The following is a 15,780-nucleotide window of genomic DNA, read 5'->3' as shown; positions in this document are numbered from 1 at the left end:
TGAAAATATCTATTCACATGCATTATTGTACTGAACATTGACGTAAATTTTAAGGCAAGTGCTTGAAGTCTGGGAAATTATTGTGGATGAATACTTTAAGGAAATTAAATCACCGCTGGACTGGTAGTACCTCTCCTTTAGGATTGCATCACACTGTATTTTTATCCGCTCTGTTTGGAAATATGATGGTGATTTTTCAGGACGAGCTGAAAACGAGGTCATAAATATTTCAAGTTGAGGTGCCATATACCTAATTCATTTCTTTAAATCAGGCATTGAATTCACGTGCTAAATCTGTAATGACATCTGATATTCTCCAAGATTTTCATAAGTAGACAAATGTAATGATTTTATTGAAGGAAAATTGTCAAAATTTCTGGCTTCAAGCTAAGTTTTCAATAACAAACTCTGCATTTTGAAAGCCTTAATTCTATCACACATGGTGCTAATCAGTTTGTTTCTCCCTTGCAATGAAATATTTAAATCATTCAAATAAGACTTTATGTCTGCCAAGAAAGTGAGGTCAGCTATCCCTTTTTTATTCCGCAAAGCTGGTTGTGGAGAACCTTTCATTTCCATGAACAGAGCAATTTTTCAATTATTGCAAAGAAGGTTGCTAGCACTTTTGCGCAACTTAACCAGTGCACAATACAATAAAAGGGAATGTCACTTCATTCTGCCTTTAGATCTTTAAAAAAATTCTTTGAACTGCCGATATTTCAAACCTTGCTTTCTGCAGAAATTTACACATTTTGACAGAGTATCCATAACAGATTTAAAGTTGAGAAAGTTTTTTTGGCGTAATTGTTCTTGATGTAAAACCCAATATACCGGTAATATTGGAGGTAACCCAGCACCGCGCACCTCTGATACGGCCTGCAAAACCTTGCCCAATAAATGACATCGCTGGTGCTCCGTCAGTAGTGACACTACACAAATTTTCGAGTGATAAGCCCATATCGCTCATTGCGTCTTCAACAGCTGTAAATATATCTGCACCGGTGGTAGTATCTTTGACGGGAGTGATGTCCAGTAGTCTTCACTTATAGTGAATCTTTTTTGACTCCCCTGGCAAAAATAGATAGCTATGCCGTGTCACTTTTGTCAGCAGTCTCATCGAGAGCAATTGAGTACTTCTCGAAAGTGCCGCATTTGTTCCGCAATTGCTCTTTCAGGTCGGCACCTAGTTCTTGTACACGTTGAGAGATAGTTTGTTTTGACAAGCTTATTACCTCAAATTGGGCCACAGCACATGGACACTATACTTCCGAGCACTCTATTAAACATTCTTTTACAAATCCACCATCAGTAAAGGGTCACCCACTTTTTGCAATTTTCAGAGCAACAATATAACTTGCTCGAAATGCACCTTCTAAAGTGTTGTGTTCAAGTATCAGTGCGTCAGGGAAATAAAATAATTATCTTTGTTTTCTTTGCAGCACATCTAAATCAAATTCTAAACAGTTCTTAATAATACAAACCCAAAAACAAATTCCTTAAAATGCATGTAAAACAATTCCTAATGAGTAAGTTATTACATATCACTGAAGAACTTGACAATTCCAATTTTAACATAGCAGTTCGTTCAGTTCCTGCTGTGCTAACAATGTCATGAAACAAGTTTATTGTGGTAGTGTCGTAGAATGGTTGAAGACTTTATGCTTAAAATGACGTGGCATATTAAACATTGAGTTTTCCCTTTGGTATTGACAACAAAATATGAATCCACCCATGAAGGATTAAACAAAAGTTTTAACGAAGGAGAAACCAACTACTCCACTGTCTGTTCTACAAATAGATTCTCCTGAGAATGACACACACAGAGAGAGTATGAGAATGAATGTACTGTCTCTTACGCACACATGCACCGACCACTGTGTGGGGTAGGTGGGGAAGGAGGGGAAGGGTGCTGCAGAGTGCAGTGCTGGCACTTCCCAGCACTAAGTGCTTGAGTTGGAAAGGCCTGCCCTACACTGTTGTCACAAGTAGCCAAACTGTTGGAGAGAATACTAGAAAGGAGGATGAGAGGAAGGGTGGAGAGGAATTTAAAAGGAGAGCAGTATGGCTTTTGAAAGAGCAGGTCAACAATAGATCCTATATTTACCATGAGATTACTGATGGAAAAATGAGAATATGGGAAAAATCTGGTGATGGTGTTCTTTGATGTAGTGATCTCTCTCTACACTCATTATATTAACATCAAAAAATAATTCATAGTGCCCAGTGAAAAAATTACATTTGTTCATGCAATTTAAAAAAATTTAAAATTCAAATTTGGATCTCTGTACATTCTCTGTACATTTTGATTGTTTGCATTCTGTACTGTTGACTCCCCAGATCACTATGTCATCAAGAAACAACAATTTTATCATATCTCCTCTATATGCTGCCTTTGTTTCCTTTAGGATTTCGTCCATAATCAGTATAAACATAAGTTGTGAAAATACACTTTCCTGTCTTAGTCCTGTTTGGTTTCTAAACCAATCTGTTCTCTCCACTTTGAAGTGTGGACATAACTGGAACTGTTTTTATACATTGCTTTCACTAATTCCCTTGACTGCTTTCCACATCATTTCTTTCCAGGGTTTCCCAAACCTTTTCTTTATTAAGACTATCATATGCTTTCACTAGAATCTATAAACGTGACCGTATTAATGGTCTATACTGGTCCGCACTGTCGAATTGCCTACTTACAATGGCAATCTTACTGCACCAAAAAAACAGTAGATAATGAGTCAGTCTTGTCAATACTATTAAAAAACTATTTAATAAATATTACTTAATCGTACATGTTTCGAGAAAAGATCATTCTCTTCTTCAGTGAACTAATATTTCAATAATTCCAATGTCTTGATTAAAATGATAAAATAATTAGATGTACAATTATTATCAAAACATTACTTAAACAATTGAAATATAACTAGAAAGGAGACTATATAGAGTGGCTAGCATGTATGCTACAGTGCTCTGCGTGGTGCCAAGCCAAAATAGTGATGCCATACTTTAGGCGTCCTCTGTATAAATTCATCTACTTACAGTGCTGATTCCTGCCCGTGGTTCCCCTGCTAAGGTAGTTGGAATTAAATTTCCATTACTGAACTGAATGTCGGCACTCCAGAAGCATTTGTGAGCTCAAGATGCGATTAAATAAACAGTTCTTCGCAGAACCAATTTTGACAGTTATTTCGGTGAATATCAAAGGCATTTCAGTGTCTAAAGAATAACTACTACACGAATTATGCCATGAACAGAAGTGTGATGTCCTTTGCATACAAGAAATCCATAGGGATACTCAGCAGAGACGACCATGTATACCTGGTATGCAATTACTGGTAGAAATTCCACATGCTTCATATAGAAGTGCTATTTTTGTCAAACCAGGAATCCAAGTCAAGAGTGCCCATTGTACTCATGAGAATAACATTGAGATCATAACCTTGGAGCTTCGTAATTGTGTGATCACCTCAGAGAAATTCTCTTTTGTTCCTGTTAAAATCTACTACTACAGATGTTTTCCTTGTATCAAAATTGTTAGGAGGAACGGATCAAACATTTCTGCCTGTTGGTGTGTTTCTATTGCTCCCAAAGCAGGACAAAGTACATCTGGTGATAAACAAATGAAGAAAGTTTGTGATTCCTTCTCTCCATCTTCAGTTAAAAGAATGACATGTTCTTTCTGTGAATCCCACTACATCTCATAAAAAAAGCTATTTGTTTTTTTCCTTTGACCTGTCACTGCAGAAATTAAGGCATTTGTAGCAGTTATTCTTGAAATGGGAATAACTTGTACGCCTACTATATTTTTGTAGGTTAAAAATTCCAGGAACATTCCAGGGTTTGGGAAAATGTTTTCCAGAAACAGATTCCAGTTAATTTTAAAATTTCCATCTGGTGGACAATAATACATTGTTTCCCAGGGCCATCAGGACTATGATCCATGTGCCAGATTTGATCCCATTGTAGAGCTTGTAAACCATGTATTCCGTCAACATTATAGCCCTCACCAACATCTCAGTATGATTCGCTCACTGGAACAATGTGTCATTCTTCTCTCACACAGTACCTCCCTAAGAAATATCATCATAGGTGGGGAATCAAATTTTGGATGTTATGTGACTGTTAGCTGGTCCCATGGTGTAGGGGCCTGCCTCTTACCCGAAGGCCCCGGGTTCAGTTCCCGGCCAGGTCAGGGATTTTTACCTGGATCCGAGGGCTGTTTCGAGGTCCACTCAGCCTATGTGATTAGAATTGAGGAGCTATCTGACGGCGCATGATAGAACAGCTTCACCATTTTCATCCTCGTGTGTATCCCCAAGCATGACTGTGGCTGTGCCTAAACGAGGCATTTTGTATGTCTTTACTTATGACTGTCGCATCATTTGATAAGATCAATACAGTCCTTCAGAGTGCTTCCCTATATATCCATGTATTGTTTGAATTAATGTTGGGTTTGTTGAAACAGATGCTCATCTAGTTTGTCAAGCCTAGAGTAGTTAAATGGTCTGTATTGCTTGATGTCCGGTATAACCCAATCTGGAATCAGAAGGATGATGAAGAATTGGTTGTTGGGATTCAAACCTCAAACTTGTTGAAGAATCAAAAGGATGAAGGCAAATCTCTGTTTTTTTCGTCAGTCAAACTATTTCTGTTCAGCCTTTGCATACATACAAGTTCCCTCGTAACAATGATGTGCTAAAATATGCACAGATTGCTAAACATGATGCCATTGAAGAAGCACAGTTTATTCCTGTTAATTTCTCTTCGGAGAAGTTTCCTGTTATTTTGTATAAAAGAGAAAATTACGTGAGAGATGATGCTATGAATGAACTCTAAAGCCAGTTTATGGCTTTTCAGATAGATGACTTATGTAGTATTGTAAGTAACCAAGCTACAAATGATTCAAAATGGGCACAATTTTTTAATATCTGTGGAGCTGATGGACATCATAAATATGACTTGACCTCTAGATTCATGCTGTCTGTTCTTACTATACCGAGCAAGTTGGCCATGCGGTTGGGAGCGTGCAGCTATGAGCTTGCATTCAGGATAAAGTGGGTTCGAACCCCACTGTCGGCTGCCCTGAAGATAGTTTTCCATGGTTTCTCACTTTCTTTTTTTGCTATGGGCTTTACGTCGCACCGACGCAGATAGGTCTTATGGCGACGATGGGATAGGAAAGGACTAGGAGTTGGAAGGAAGCGGCCGTGGCCTTAATTAAGGTACAGCCCCAGCATTTGCCTGGTGTGAAAATGGGAAACCACGGAAAACCATTTTCAGGGCTGCCGATAGTGGGATTCGAACCTACTATCTCCCGGATGCAAGCTTCACAGCCGCGCGCCTCTACGCGCACGGCCAACTCGCCCGGTTTTCTCACTTTCACACCTGGCAAATGTTGGCGCTGTACCTTAATTAAGGCCACAGCCACTTTCTTCCCACTCCTAGCCCTTTCCTATCCCATCGTCACCATAAGACCTATCTGTGTCAGAGCGACGTAAAGCAAATTGTTTAAAAAATAATAATTTAAAAACGTTACCACATCACATAATAATGCAGAGAGTGAATGAATCTTTAGCCTGGTTAAGACGGTAAACCGATAACATTATTACATCATTTTCTATGGAACGTATTTTCTTGGGTTCACAGCATTTTGAAGATAAATATGAATTGAACAAGATGCTTGACATCCAGTACAACATCTACAAAGTTCTGAATTTCCTAGTCACCTCATCACCTCTGATAACGATACGGAGTAATATGAAGGCTTCCAGTCCTACATCACGACTGCCAACAAGCGATTTAGCTACGCGGTTTGACACGTGTTAGCTTTGCATTCTAGAGATAGTGGGTTTGAACCTCACTGTTGACAGCCCTGATGGATGGCTTCCCATGGTTTCCCATTTTCATATGAAGCAACTGCTCAGGCTGCTGTAAGTTAATTAAGGCCACAGCAATTTCCTATGTGGCTATAGCCCTGTCTTATCCCGCTGTAGCCATAAGACGTGTCTGAGTTGGTGCGACACAAGGAAATTAGAAAGAATCGCCACTACTAGGATCTTCCTCCAAAAACATGGAATTCAATTATTCAGGTAAATATGGGATTTGACATCATAACACAAGGAGGACTGTCCTATTTTAAAATAATTTACTTTAAATGTTTATCCAAGAAATTATTATTATTATTATTATTATTATTATTATTATTATTATTATTATTATTATTATTAAAGGGATATGAAATGTCTTCACTACAGTACTGTATTGTTTTATCATTACTATAATTATATTAATGCTTATTTTATTCTGGAATATTTCAGTACATTGTTTTATTACATCAGTTTCCAGCGACGACCTATTAGTAAAATGCCCGCACGTCAAAATACATGGGAACCCAGTACACCAAAATACGGTAAAACACAACAAAATTCATGTATTTTCTTCACTTCAGATAATTAAAAGTTCAACAGCATAAATATAAAACACTACTTGTAACCAATGACATTATATGGGACAAAATATTTCACCTCAGTTAAACTAACACAAATTAAAATGCACCAATGAAATCTACTAACACAACGTAATTTGTTTATGCACATGACTAATTAAAACTTTGAAGTAAAGAATACGTTGCTGCACCTTTTTGGTTTTTGGACACCTAGGTGCCAGAAATTTGTTCTGAATGTGTTGGTTTACGTGCCGTAAATCTACCGACACAAGACTGACATGTTTGAGTACCTTGAAATGCCACTGGACTGAGTCAGGATCGAGCCTGTCAACTTGGGTTCAGAAAGCCAATACTCTCCCGTCTGAGCCACACTGCTAGGCACGTCGGATTATCACTTTTTACTGTTTCGTCACTTCCTTATTTTTGAGAGGGAGCCTACAAGATAAGAAAAAGTAGGCATACTGTTCGTATGCTGGATTTTGTTACAAACACATGCAACATAACTCTGCTAATCACCAAAAACTGTATACTTTGCTAAAAAATTTATCTGAAATACGATATATCCTCTGTGTTCTTTCTGCGGTTTTTGCAGGTATACTATGCACACATGCAACCTAATTAATGCAGTTATTTTATTCGATCTGATCTGATAAAAGTAATGCACTTATTAGTATTCGTGTCAGAAGCACTTACAATGATTGAAGTTAACTGGTAATAATAATGCATAATATGTACATGATATAATATAACATTTGTTTACACTTTTCCTGCCCAGAAGTTAGCAACATCGATTGCATTTGGTGTAGCACTAATCAGGTCCTCCAGGGTACACAATGCCGGACACTGACTACACTGGTGCAGGTGGGAGGATGTCCGCACCTCACCACACTCGCATAGCAGCGACTCCGTATGGAAACTCCACTTCACCAAGTCATTCCTGCATTTCGTAACACCTGAACGTAATCTATTGAGCGACCTCCATGTGGTCCATTTCTCTGTGTATCCAGTGGGAAGTTTTTCACAGGGTGTGACCCATCCCTCACGCCTGTTAAACCTTGCACTCCAGAGATCAGTTCGGGAATGCTGTTGTGTCCCGATAAGAGCCTCTCTTGTTCTGAGGAAGCTGTTCCTTGATTTTAGTCATGAGGTTTCTGGTTGATATCCATGTAAAGGATGTGCTTGAGAAGTTTGCACCTTGTACGTCTCACGTTTTGCCGCTACCTCTGTATCGATGTTAGAAGGTGCGATACCAGCAAGGCAATAAAGCTTGTCAAGCGGGGTGGGCTTTAAGCACCCGGTGATGATCCAACAAGTATCGTTAAGAGCAACATCTACTAATTTGACATGACTAGATCGAAACCACACTGGACTTGCATATTCCCTGGCAGAGTAACAGAGTGCAAGAGATGATGTTCTTACAGTGGTAGGGTTAGGCACCCATGTTGTGCCTGTTAATTTCCTTATAATATTGTTTCTGGCTGAAACTTTTTGTTTGGTATCCAGGGAATGCCTCCTGTAAGTCAGAGCACGATCGAGGGTGATTCCTAGATATATGGGATTTGTGCAGTGTTCTAGTGTAATTTCTTCCCAAGTCTGAGTTTTACTAGGATTTGATCTCAGGTAGTTCTCCCTATAATAGTCAGACAATTCTGTCAATGCCTTAGTAAGTGTCTGTTCAACATTTTCAAAATAATGAGCTTGGGCAAGTATTGCACTGTCATCTGCATAGATGAAACTCTGCGTTCCCTCAGGTAATGGTTGATCGTTTGTATAAACGTTGAACAGCGCTGGAGCAAGCACAGTACCCTGGGGTAATCCATTCCTCTGTGATCTCCATCTGTTTTTTTGTCCTTGAAATTCTACAAGGAATCTTCTATTTTCAAGGATATTCCTTTTGAAGCAAGTTAGTTGATAATCTTTGGTAGCATTATACAATTTCATAAGAAGTAGACTGTGATTTACTGTATCATAAGCTGCTGTTAGGTCAATAAATACAGCTCCTGTAATCTCTTTCCTTCCAAAACCATCTTCTATGTGCTGTGTTAGTTTCAACACCTGAGACATGCAACTCTTCCCTGATCTGAATCCAGCCTGTTATGGTATGTAGACTGCCTCTAGCTTCTCTGTTATTTTGTTTAGAATGAGCCTTTCAAGAACATCATACAAATGACAGAGGAGAGAGATAGAATGATAACATCTAGAATCATCCTTATCCTTTCCTAGCTTACGAATAGCTATAAGTTTAGCTTTCCTCCAAAGTTTAGGAATCTCACAAGACTGGACACAGTTGTTCATCAGATCTAGCAACCAACACTTAGTTATTGGCCCAAAGTTCTTAGTCTGCTCAACTCTTATATCATCAAGGCCTGCAGCCTTCCCATTTTGACATTTAGTCAGGGCGAGATCTAACTCATCCTGTGTAAAAAGTTGTAGCAAAGTAGTAGTTTCTTGGTCGGGTTGTCTCTCAAATTTCTTCCTACTGAACTTGGTTGTAGGAGGTGGTTGCCCATTTTCTAGCAGTTGACGGGCAATTTGATCAGCTCGAACATTCGCATACATATTTGCCTGGGAAGGCTCATTATTCAGTCATCTTAGAGGTCTCCAAGCCTCTTGGCTGCTCCTGCTCATATTGCATTCTGCCATCAATTTTTCCCACTGTTTCTTCTTTACCTCAGAGATTGAGGAGAGGACGGATCTAGCTGTGTGGGATGTTTCCTCACTAAATGGATTTTCATCATATCATGAATAATACTCCTCGAGCAGTGTAACTGTTTCTGAAGTCACACCCTGAAGATAGGTCGTCTTGCAACTTCTTGGAATACATAACTCGAGAACAGATTGTCACAAGCTCAACAAATTGATCATAACTATCAGGTACAGGCATGATTGTTTGAACTTTTCCATCCAACATTTCAGAGAATTTCAGCCAGTCTGCCTCCTTGAAGTTATACCTTCTTCTGAAACCAGTTTCTTGGGGTCTTATGATGGGAAAAAGTTGACACGTTATCGGTCTCTGCTGTGTAATGGGGATAGAACACACTGATTTGTTGCATTGCAGGGTTGCACCATCATTGCTACCTTCCACTATTGAAGGAAGAAGGTGATTTACTATCATGAATGAAGGAGAGAGAGTTAGTTTCAGCCCATGATAGAACAGCTTCACCATTTTCATCCTTGTGTGTATCCCCAAGCATGACTGTGGCTGTTAAAATCTCTTACTTCAAATATTTTCCTTGAATCAAAGTTGTTAGGTGGAACAAAAGAGAATTTCTCTTTCAATGTTATTCTCATGAGTACAATGGGCACTCTTGACTTGGATTCCTGGTTTGACAAAAATAGCACTTCTGTATGAAGCATGTGGAATTTCTACCAGTAATTGCATACCAGGTATACATGGTCATCTCTGCTGAGTATCTCTATGGATTTCTTGTATGCAAAGGACATCGTTCGTGTAGTAGTTATTCTTTAGACACTGAAATGCCTTTGATATTCACCGAAATAACTGTCAAAATTGGTTCTGAGAAGAACCGTTTATTTAATCGCATCTTGAGCTCACAAATGCTTCTGGAGTGCTGACATTCAGTTCAGTAATGGAAATTTAATTCCAACTACCTTAGCAGGAGAACCACGGGCAGGAATCAGCACTGTAAGCAGACGAATTTATACAGAGGACGCCTAAAGTATGGCGTCACTATCTTGGCTTGGCACCACCCGGAGCACTGTAGCATACATGCTAGCCACTCTATATAGTCTCCTTTCTAGTTATATTTCAATTGTTTAAGTAATGTTTTGATAATAATTGAACATCTAATTATTTTATCATTTTAATCAAGACATTGGAATTATTGAAATATTAGTTCACTGAAGAAGAGAATGATCTTTTCTCGAAACATGTACGATTAAGTAATATTTATTAAATAGTTTTTTAATAATATTGACAAGACTGACTCATTATCTACTGTTTTTTTGGTGCAGTAAGATTGCCATTGTAAGTAGGCAATTCGACAGTGCGGACCAGTATAGACCATTAATATGGTCACGTTTATAGATTCTAGTGAAAGCATATGATAGTGTTAATAAAGAAAAGGTGTGGGAAACCCTGGAAAGAAATGATGTGGAAAGCAGTCAAGGGAATTAGTGAAAGCAATGTATAAAAACAGTTCCAGTTTTGTCCACACTCCAAACAGATTGGTTTAGAAACCAAACAGGACTAAGACAGGGAAGTGTATTGTCTCCACTTATGTTTATACTGATTATGGACGAAATTCTAAAGGAAACAAAGGCAGCATATAGAGGAGATATGATAAAATTGTTGTTTGTTGATGACATAGTGATATGAGTAGTCTACAGTACAGAATGCAAACCTAAGTAGAGGCCTTAAATGACAATATTGAGAAATATGGTATAAAAATCAGTGTGGAGAAGAGCAAAGCAGTGGTGATGACAAGAGAAAAGAGAAGAAGAAAGGAATCGTTAGTATCAAAGGACAAAACCTTAAGGTTGTTGAATGCTTCAAATAGTTGGAATGTGAAATAATGCAAGATGCAAGGTTGGATAAGGAGATAAGCAGAAGAGTACAAGTAGGGAATACTTTCCCCCAGAATCTAAGAAACTTGATGTGGAACAGAGAAGTTCCTATCAAATGTAATGAGATAATATACACGATGTATTATACCCTTATATTAATGTACGCATCAGAGACTTTGGCATTGGCAGCAAGATGAGAGTAAAATTCAGGCTGGTGAGATGTTCCTGAGAAATATGATATGTAAGTCAAGGAGAGATAGAGTAAGAAATGTTGAGGTCAGAAAAGAAATAGGTGTAGGAAAACTGAGTGATAGGATGGGGAAGAATAAATTGAGATGGTTTGGATATGTTATAAGGATGAAGGAGGGAAGGATAACAAAACAAGTGTTGGAAGCTAAGATATAGGGAAAGAGGGCAAGAGGGAGGTCCAGAGCAAGATGGATAGACTCTTGTTAAGAACAGTATAAGAAAAAGAAGACTGGAATGGAATGTAATTACTGAAGAGGAGTAGTGGAAGGAGAGGCAACAATGGAGAAGGCAGGAGCTGTGGGGGAATGATGACTAGCAAAATATGGGTTACACTTTTCCATCTACATGATTGTGCTCCAAATCACAAACCTAACAGATTGAAGCTGAAGAGCACATCGAGCAACCTTACGAACAACAGCCTTGGAACATTCTTTCTGTATAGCCAAGTATGCTTGTCCTGTGTGGAGCAGCTCTGCCTGTTCCAGGAAATCGGACACTGCTTTGAATGATGCATGGCTATGAAGTGTTTACGTATACTTATTAGTATTTAGAATTATTATTATTTACATAGGTGGATGATCGCTGTGTTTGTGAGGTTATGTCATGAAACATGTGCTGTATATTTATATGTTTAGTTAATGTAAGAACTTTAATTAACAGTATATAATTCATTATTACCTTTATATATGATGTGTAATCCACTACAGTATTGTGCAACACATTGTAATATCCAGAATAACACTAGGTAAGACGAGAACTATGTAGAATCTTCCTTCCAATTGTAATTATGTATTAAGCACTCTAGAATTTACTAGAAGATATGTTGTGACATATCCGTCTAGAAGCCTGGCCAGGCAACATATATAAGGAAGCGGTCTTGTTGGTGGAGAGGAGTTATGGTTTAACAGGAGTTGTACTTGCGAACTCGTGTTGTGTTTAGGCTGACATGCTAATGTAAGCAGTTAGCAGTCAACTGTTTCAAGGTTGCAGCCTTCATGTTCTTTGGGATAGGCAGTTGGTAAAAACGGTAGTTTTGTTGATTTGTGTGGTTAATGTAAAACCTATAAATAATTGTAAATAAAATTGGCCGATGACCTTGATTTAGGCCCCTTTAAACAACAAGCAAACTGTAAATAAAATCCGTGTATGCGAGTGACAGTATTTTGTGTGAGTCTTTGTGAATACATCAACGTGTAGCCTAGCTCCATGTCCACCCTGACAAGCAGGACTTGAAACTGAGAAACTCAGACAAGAAGTGGACGATGGTCACATCCTAGCCATGAAATAGTACATCATCATCATCATCATCATCATCATCATCATCATCATCTTGGGTCACAGAGGAGTTTCATTAATAATTACAGCCACAACAAATGTTCTGAGGAAACAATCTGGTAGCGTCCGGCTCCATGGCTAAATGGTTAGCGTGCTGGCCTTTTGGTACAGGGGTCCCGGGTTCGATTCCCGGCAGGGTCGGGAATCTTAACCATCATTGGTTAATTTCGCTGGCACGGGGGCTGGGTGTATGTGTTGTCTTTGTTATCATTTCGTCCTCATCACGACGCATACGGGCGTCAAATCAAAAGACCTGCACCTGGCGAGCCGAACTTGTCCTCAGACACTCCCGGCACTAAAAGCCATACGCCATTATTATTATTATTATTATTATTATTATTATTATTATTATTATTATTATTAATCGGGTAGCAACACTCCACTCTATCAGACTGGAATTAGCCAAGAGAAGGAACTCCAGTACATACTTCACAGCCTTGGCCTGTCTGGAAGGCCCTTAACAGGATAAGAACTGTATTTTCAAGAACTAAGACTACACTGAAGATATGGAGTTATATGTAGAATGCTGAAGTGACTGAGGAACAATTCAAGATGGTGAGCAATGTTCACTGTCCAAACTGCTCTCGTGAAGCTAGACTTGAAGACCTCATTACAGTTAATGATAAAGTTACTGTGACTACTACATACTGGAGCACTTTCAGCATTTGAGGATACTTGGATACAAACATCATCATTGGCTACCATTTCAGGCATTTTGATTTGATGCCATTTTGTTTGCCTACATGTCAATTTTGACATTTTGTTTGCTCTGCCGGATGACAGAGAAACCCATTCTGTCTTGGGTGATCCATGGCTGAGTTTTTATTAATTCTGTTAGGTAAACATCAAACTTGTCACCAGAGATCTTCTACATGCCAATATCACATCAAGTTCCGAATGGAAATTTTTCCACTCTTCAAAGAGCCGATACTCTTCTGCCTATCCATGGAGGAATCCATATTGATACCAGACAGTCATTAACAATTCCACAAAATAAGACTCTCATTTTGGTAACCTTTGACTAATGATTCCAATCATATAGGATGTTTTTGTACATAGAATACAGTATATCAGCTGGAGCATATCTGAGTCACTTGGCAGTCTATTAAATTCTGGTCTTGCACTGTAATCTATAGACTGTAGAATAAGGCTCATTAAAAGGAAAAGGTCAACGTATATACCTTTGTAACATTTTTCTGGTCCAGTTACTTGCACAGGAGCATTGGACTGATAAATTATATTAATTGCAGTGATATTTAAATAAAAATTATTCTTGTTTTGAGAAAGTTGATTATGTTTACTGTTCCTAATTTTTCCAGGAAGCAGACTTCATAAACTTCATGCAGGATCCTCAGAAGGCGGGTCCTCCTCCAGAAGTTGTAGATTCATGGGCAGATTTAGAAGGTGCTGAGCATGTAACGCGACTTACTGATGCCACATTCGATGCAGTTCTGAAGACTGGGCAGTCAATACTTGTCATGTTCTACACACATTGTAAGTACTTTTTTTAAAAAAATAGTATTGTTTCACATATTCCTAGATTATTGTGTACTGAGAGCTGATCTTGCATTACAGTAAGCCTAGTGGTTATTTGAATAAGTTGGCAGATCAGGCATTTATGTAACCCCAGAAATTGTTAATGGATTTCATTCTTTTAAGGTTATTTTCCTGTTACTCCCATAATTCATGAGTTGGACGCAAGTGTTGCCATGAATTCTTTCTATTATCCTTGGTTGAAAGTGTATTTTTATACCGTGCCTCCATATCACTTAGTAATAAACTTGTTAGTAGCAGAACACAGGCAATATAGTAAAGAAAAAACTATATAGAGAAGATTGACTTACTTAGGATGCAGAAGATGCTTTAAAGAGTAATACAGTAAAAGGCCGCTATAGCAAGAATTCCGTTGTAATGACAGATTTTTTCTACCCCTTTGATATTCCTAATGTTGAACTGTGTATTACCCTCCGTTTATAGTGAGAAGCCTATCATGATGCATCCATTATTACGAGCGATTAAGCATGCACTATATTTTCTGTTATCAATATTTATGCACTCCAGTGATTATATTGAATGCGATCAATCATCTTTGGTTTTATCGCTATGTGCACTAGCAAGTTCTCTCATTGACATTCAAACTCAAAACTGGTATCGATTTGTAATACTCGTCGTCTGGTGTTCTATAGACACAATTAGAAATAAAAGAGAACATGTTTCTTCTAAGAAATGTGTAAATAAACATGGCCAATAGCAGTAGCTAACTTGTTTGAAATAAAGGCGCAAGTAAACGATAATTTCAATGCCAAGGAATAAAGGTGCAAGTAAACAATAATTTCAATGCCATGTACTGAAATTAAGTAAGAATGTGAAACACTTCAAAATATGGTGCAGAGTGGATGACTGATTTAGGAGATTAGTTTTTTCAAAAAAACCTCATTAGGATGTTTCTGAAGGGGACAAGGAATGAAAATGTGTTAAACGAGAAAACGTACTGTTGGATACACGAATAAAAACTATCCATCACAGATATGTAAACACTCGATATGTTTTTTTTCCAACATGCATGCATTTTACCTTTGTGTATGTATGGGTACAGTGAAAGATGTGAGCTATGTGCAGTTTCAGAAGATGAGATGAGAGTGTTAAAAGGTGTGCAAAATCCAAGAGAACAAATACGAAAACCTTTTCATTGGGGCTTGTTATGTAACAACAGTGTATTAAAAGGTATGAAATACACCAGGTAACAAATATAAGAACATTTGCACTGGGGTCTATAAAAATATCAGTGCATTTTTGCACACCAAAACCAAATGTTAGCTGAAGGGTTATATTTCAGACAAGTGGATTATTAAACATTGTTTTCTGGTCACACTCTTTGACCATGCATTATTTGGAGGTTAAACTCTGTCATGTGTGAGAGAATGACTTTGACCATCATCTTGAATGCGACAACACTTCGATCATCTTGAGTTGAAACTTGAAGATGCGAGTTTCAACCAACAAGGGTTTTCAACATATGCACCACAGTTGAAAGATGCGGATGCCTGTCTAATTCTTGGATTTTGTCATTAGTAAGCAATTTCACAACTTTTTCACTATCCATAACTAGGCTACCACAAGACAAATATGCACCACGCTAGTCAACTTAACACTATTATATTTCTAATCTGTAGGTAGTCTTATCAAGTGGCAAATATTGTTACCCTTCACTGTATCGCTCAACACAC

The 15,780-nt window shown here is 38.2% G+C and overlaps 1 protein-coding gene across 1 annotated transcript in view; it reads left to right on the top strand.

Annotated features, from left to right (window-relative positions):
- The window catches only part of LOC136876336 (zinc finger protein 32-like), a gene marked incomplete at its 5' end in the record, with an annotated part of 148,172 nt that overhangs the window by 17,138 nt on the left and 115,254 nt on the right, over window positions 1-15,780 (top strand). Inside the window, one exon of the mRNA XM_068225304.1 lies at window positions 13,873-14,047. Within this exon, the coding sequence (XP_068081405.1) occupies window positions 13,873-14,047 (175 nt within the window). The remainder of the gene's footprint in view (window positions 1-13,872; window positions 14,048-15,780) is intronic.

This window comes from Anabrus simplex, chromosome 1 (genome assembly GCF_040414725.1).
Source record: "Anabrus simplex isolate iqAnaSimp1 chromosome 1, ASM4041472v1, whole genome shotgun sequence".
Classification (NCBI taxonomy): domain Eukaryota; kingdom Metazoa; phylum Arthropoda; class Insecta; order Orthoptera; family Tettigoniidae; genus Anabrus; species Anabrus simplex.
The sequence above is the reverse complement of the archived record's forward strand: the minus strand, read 5'-3'. Positions and strand labels throughout refer to the sequence as shown.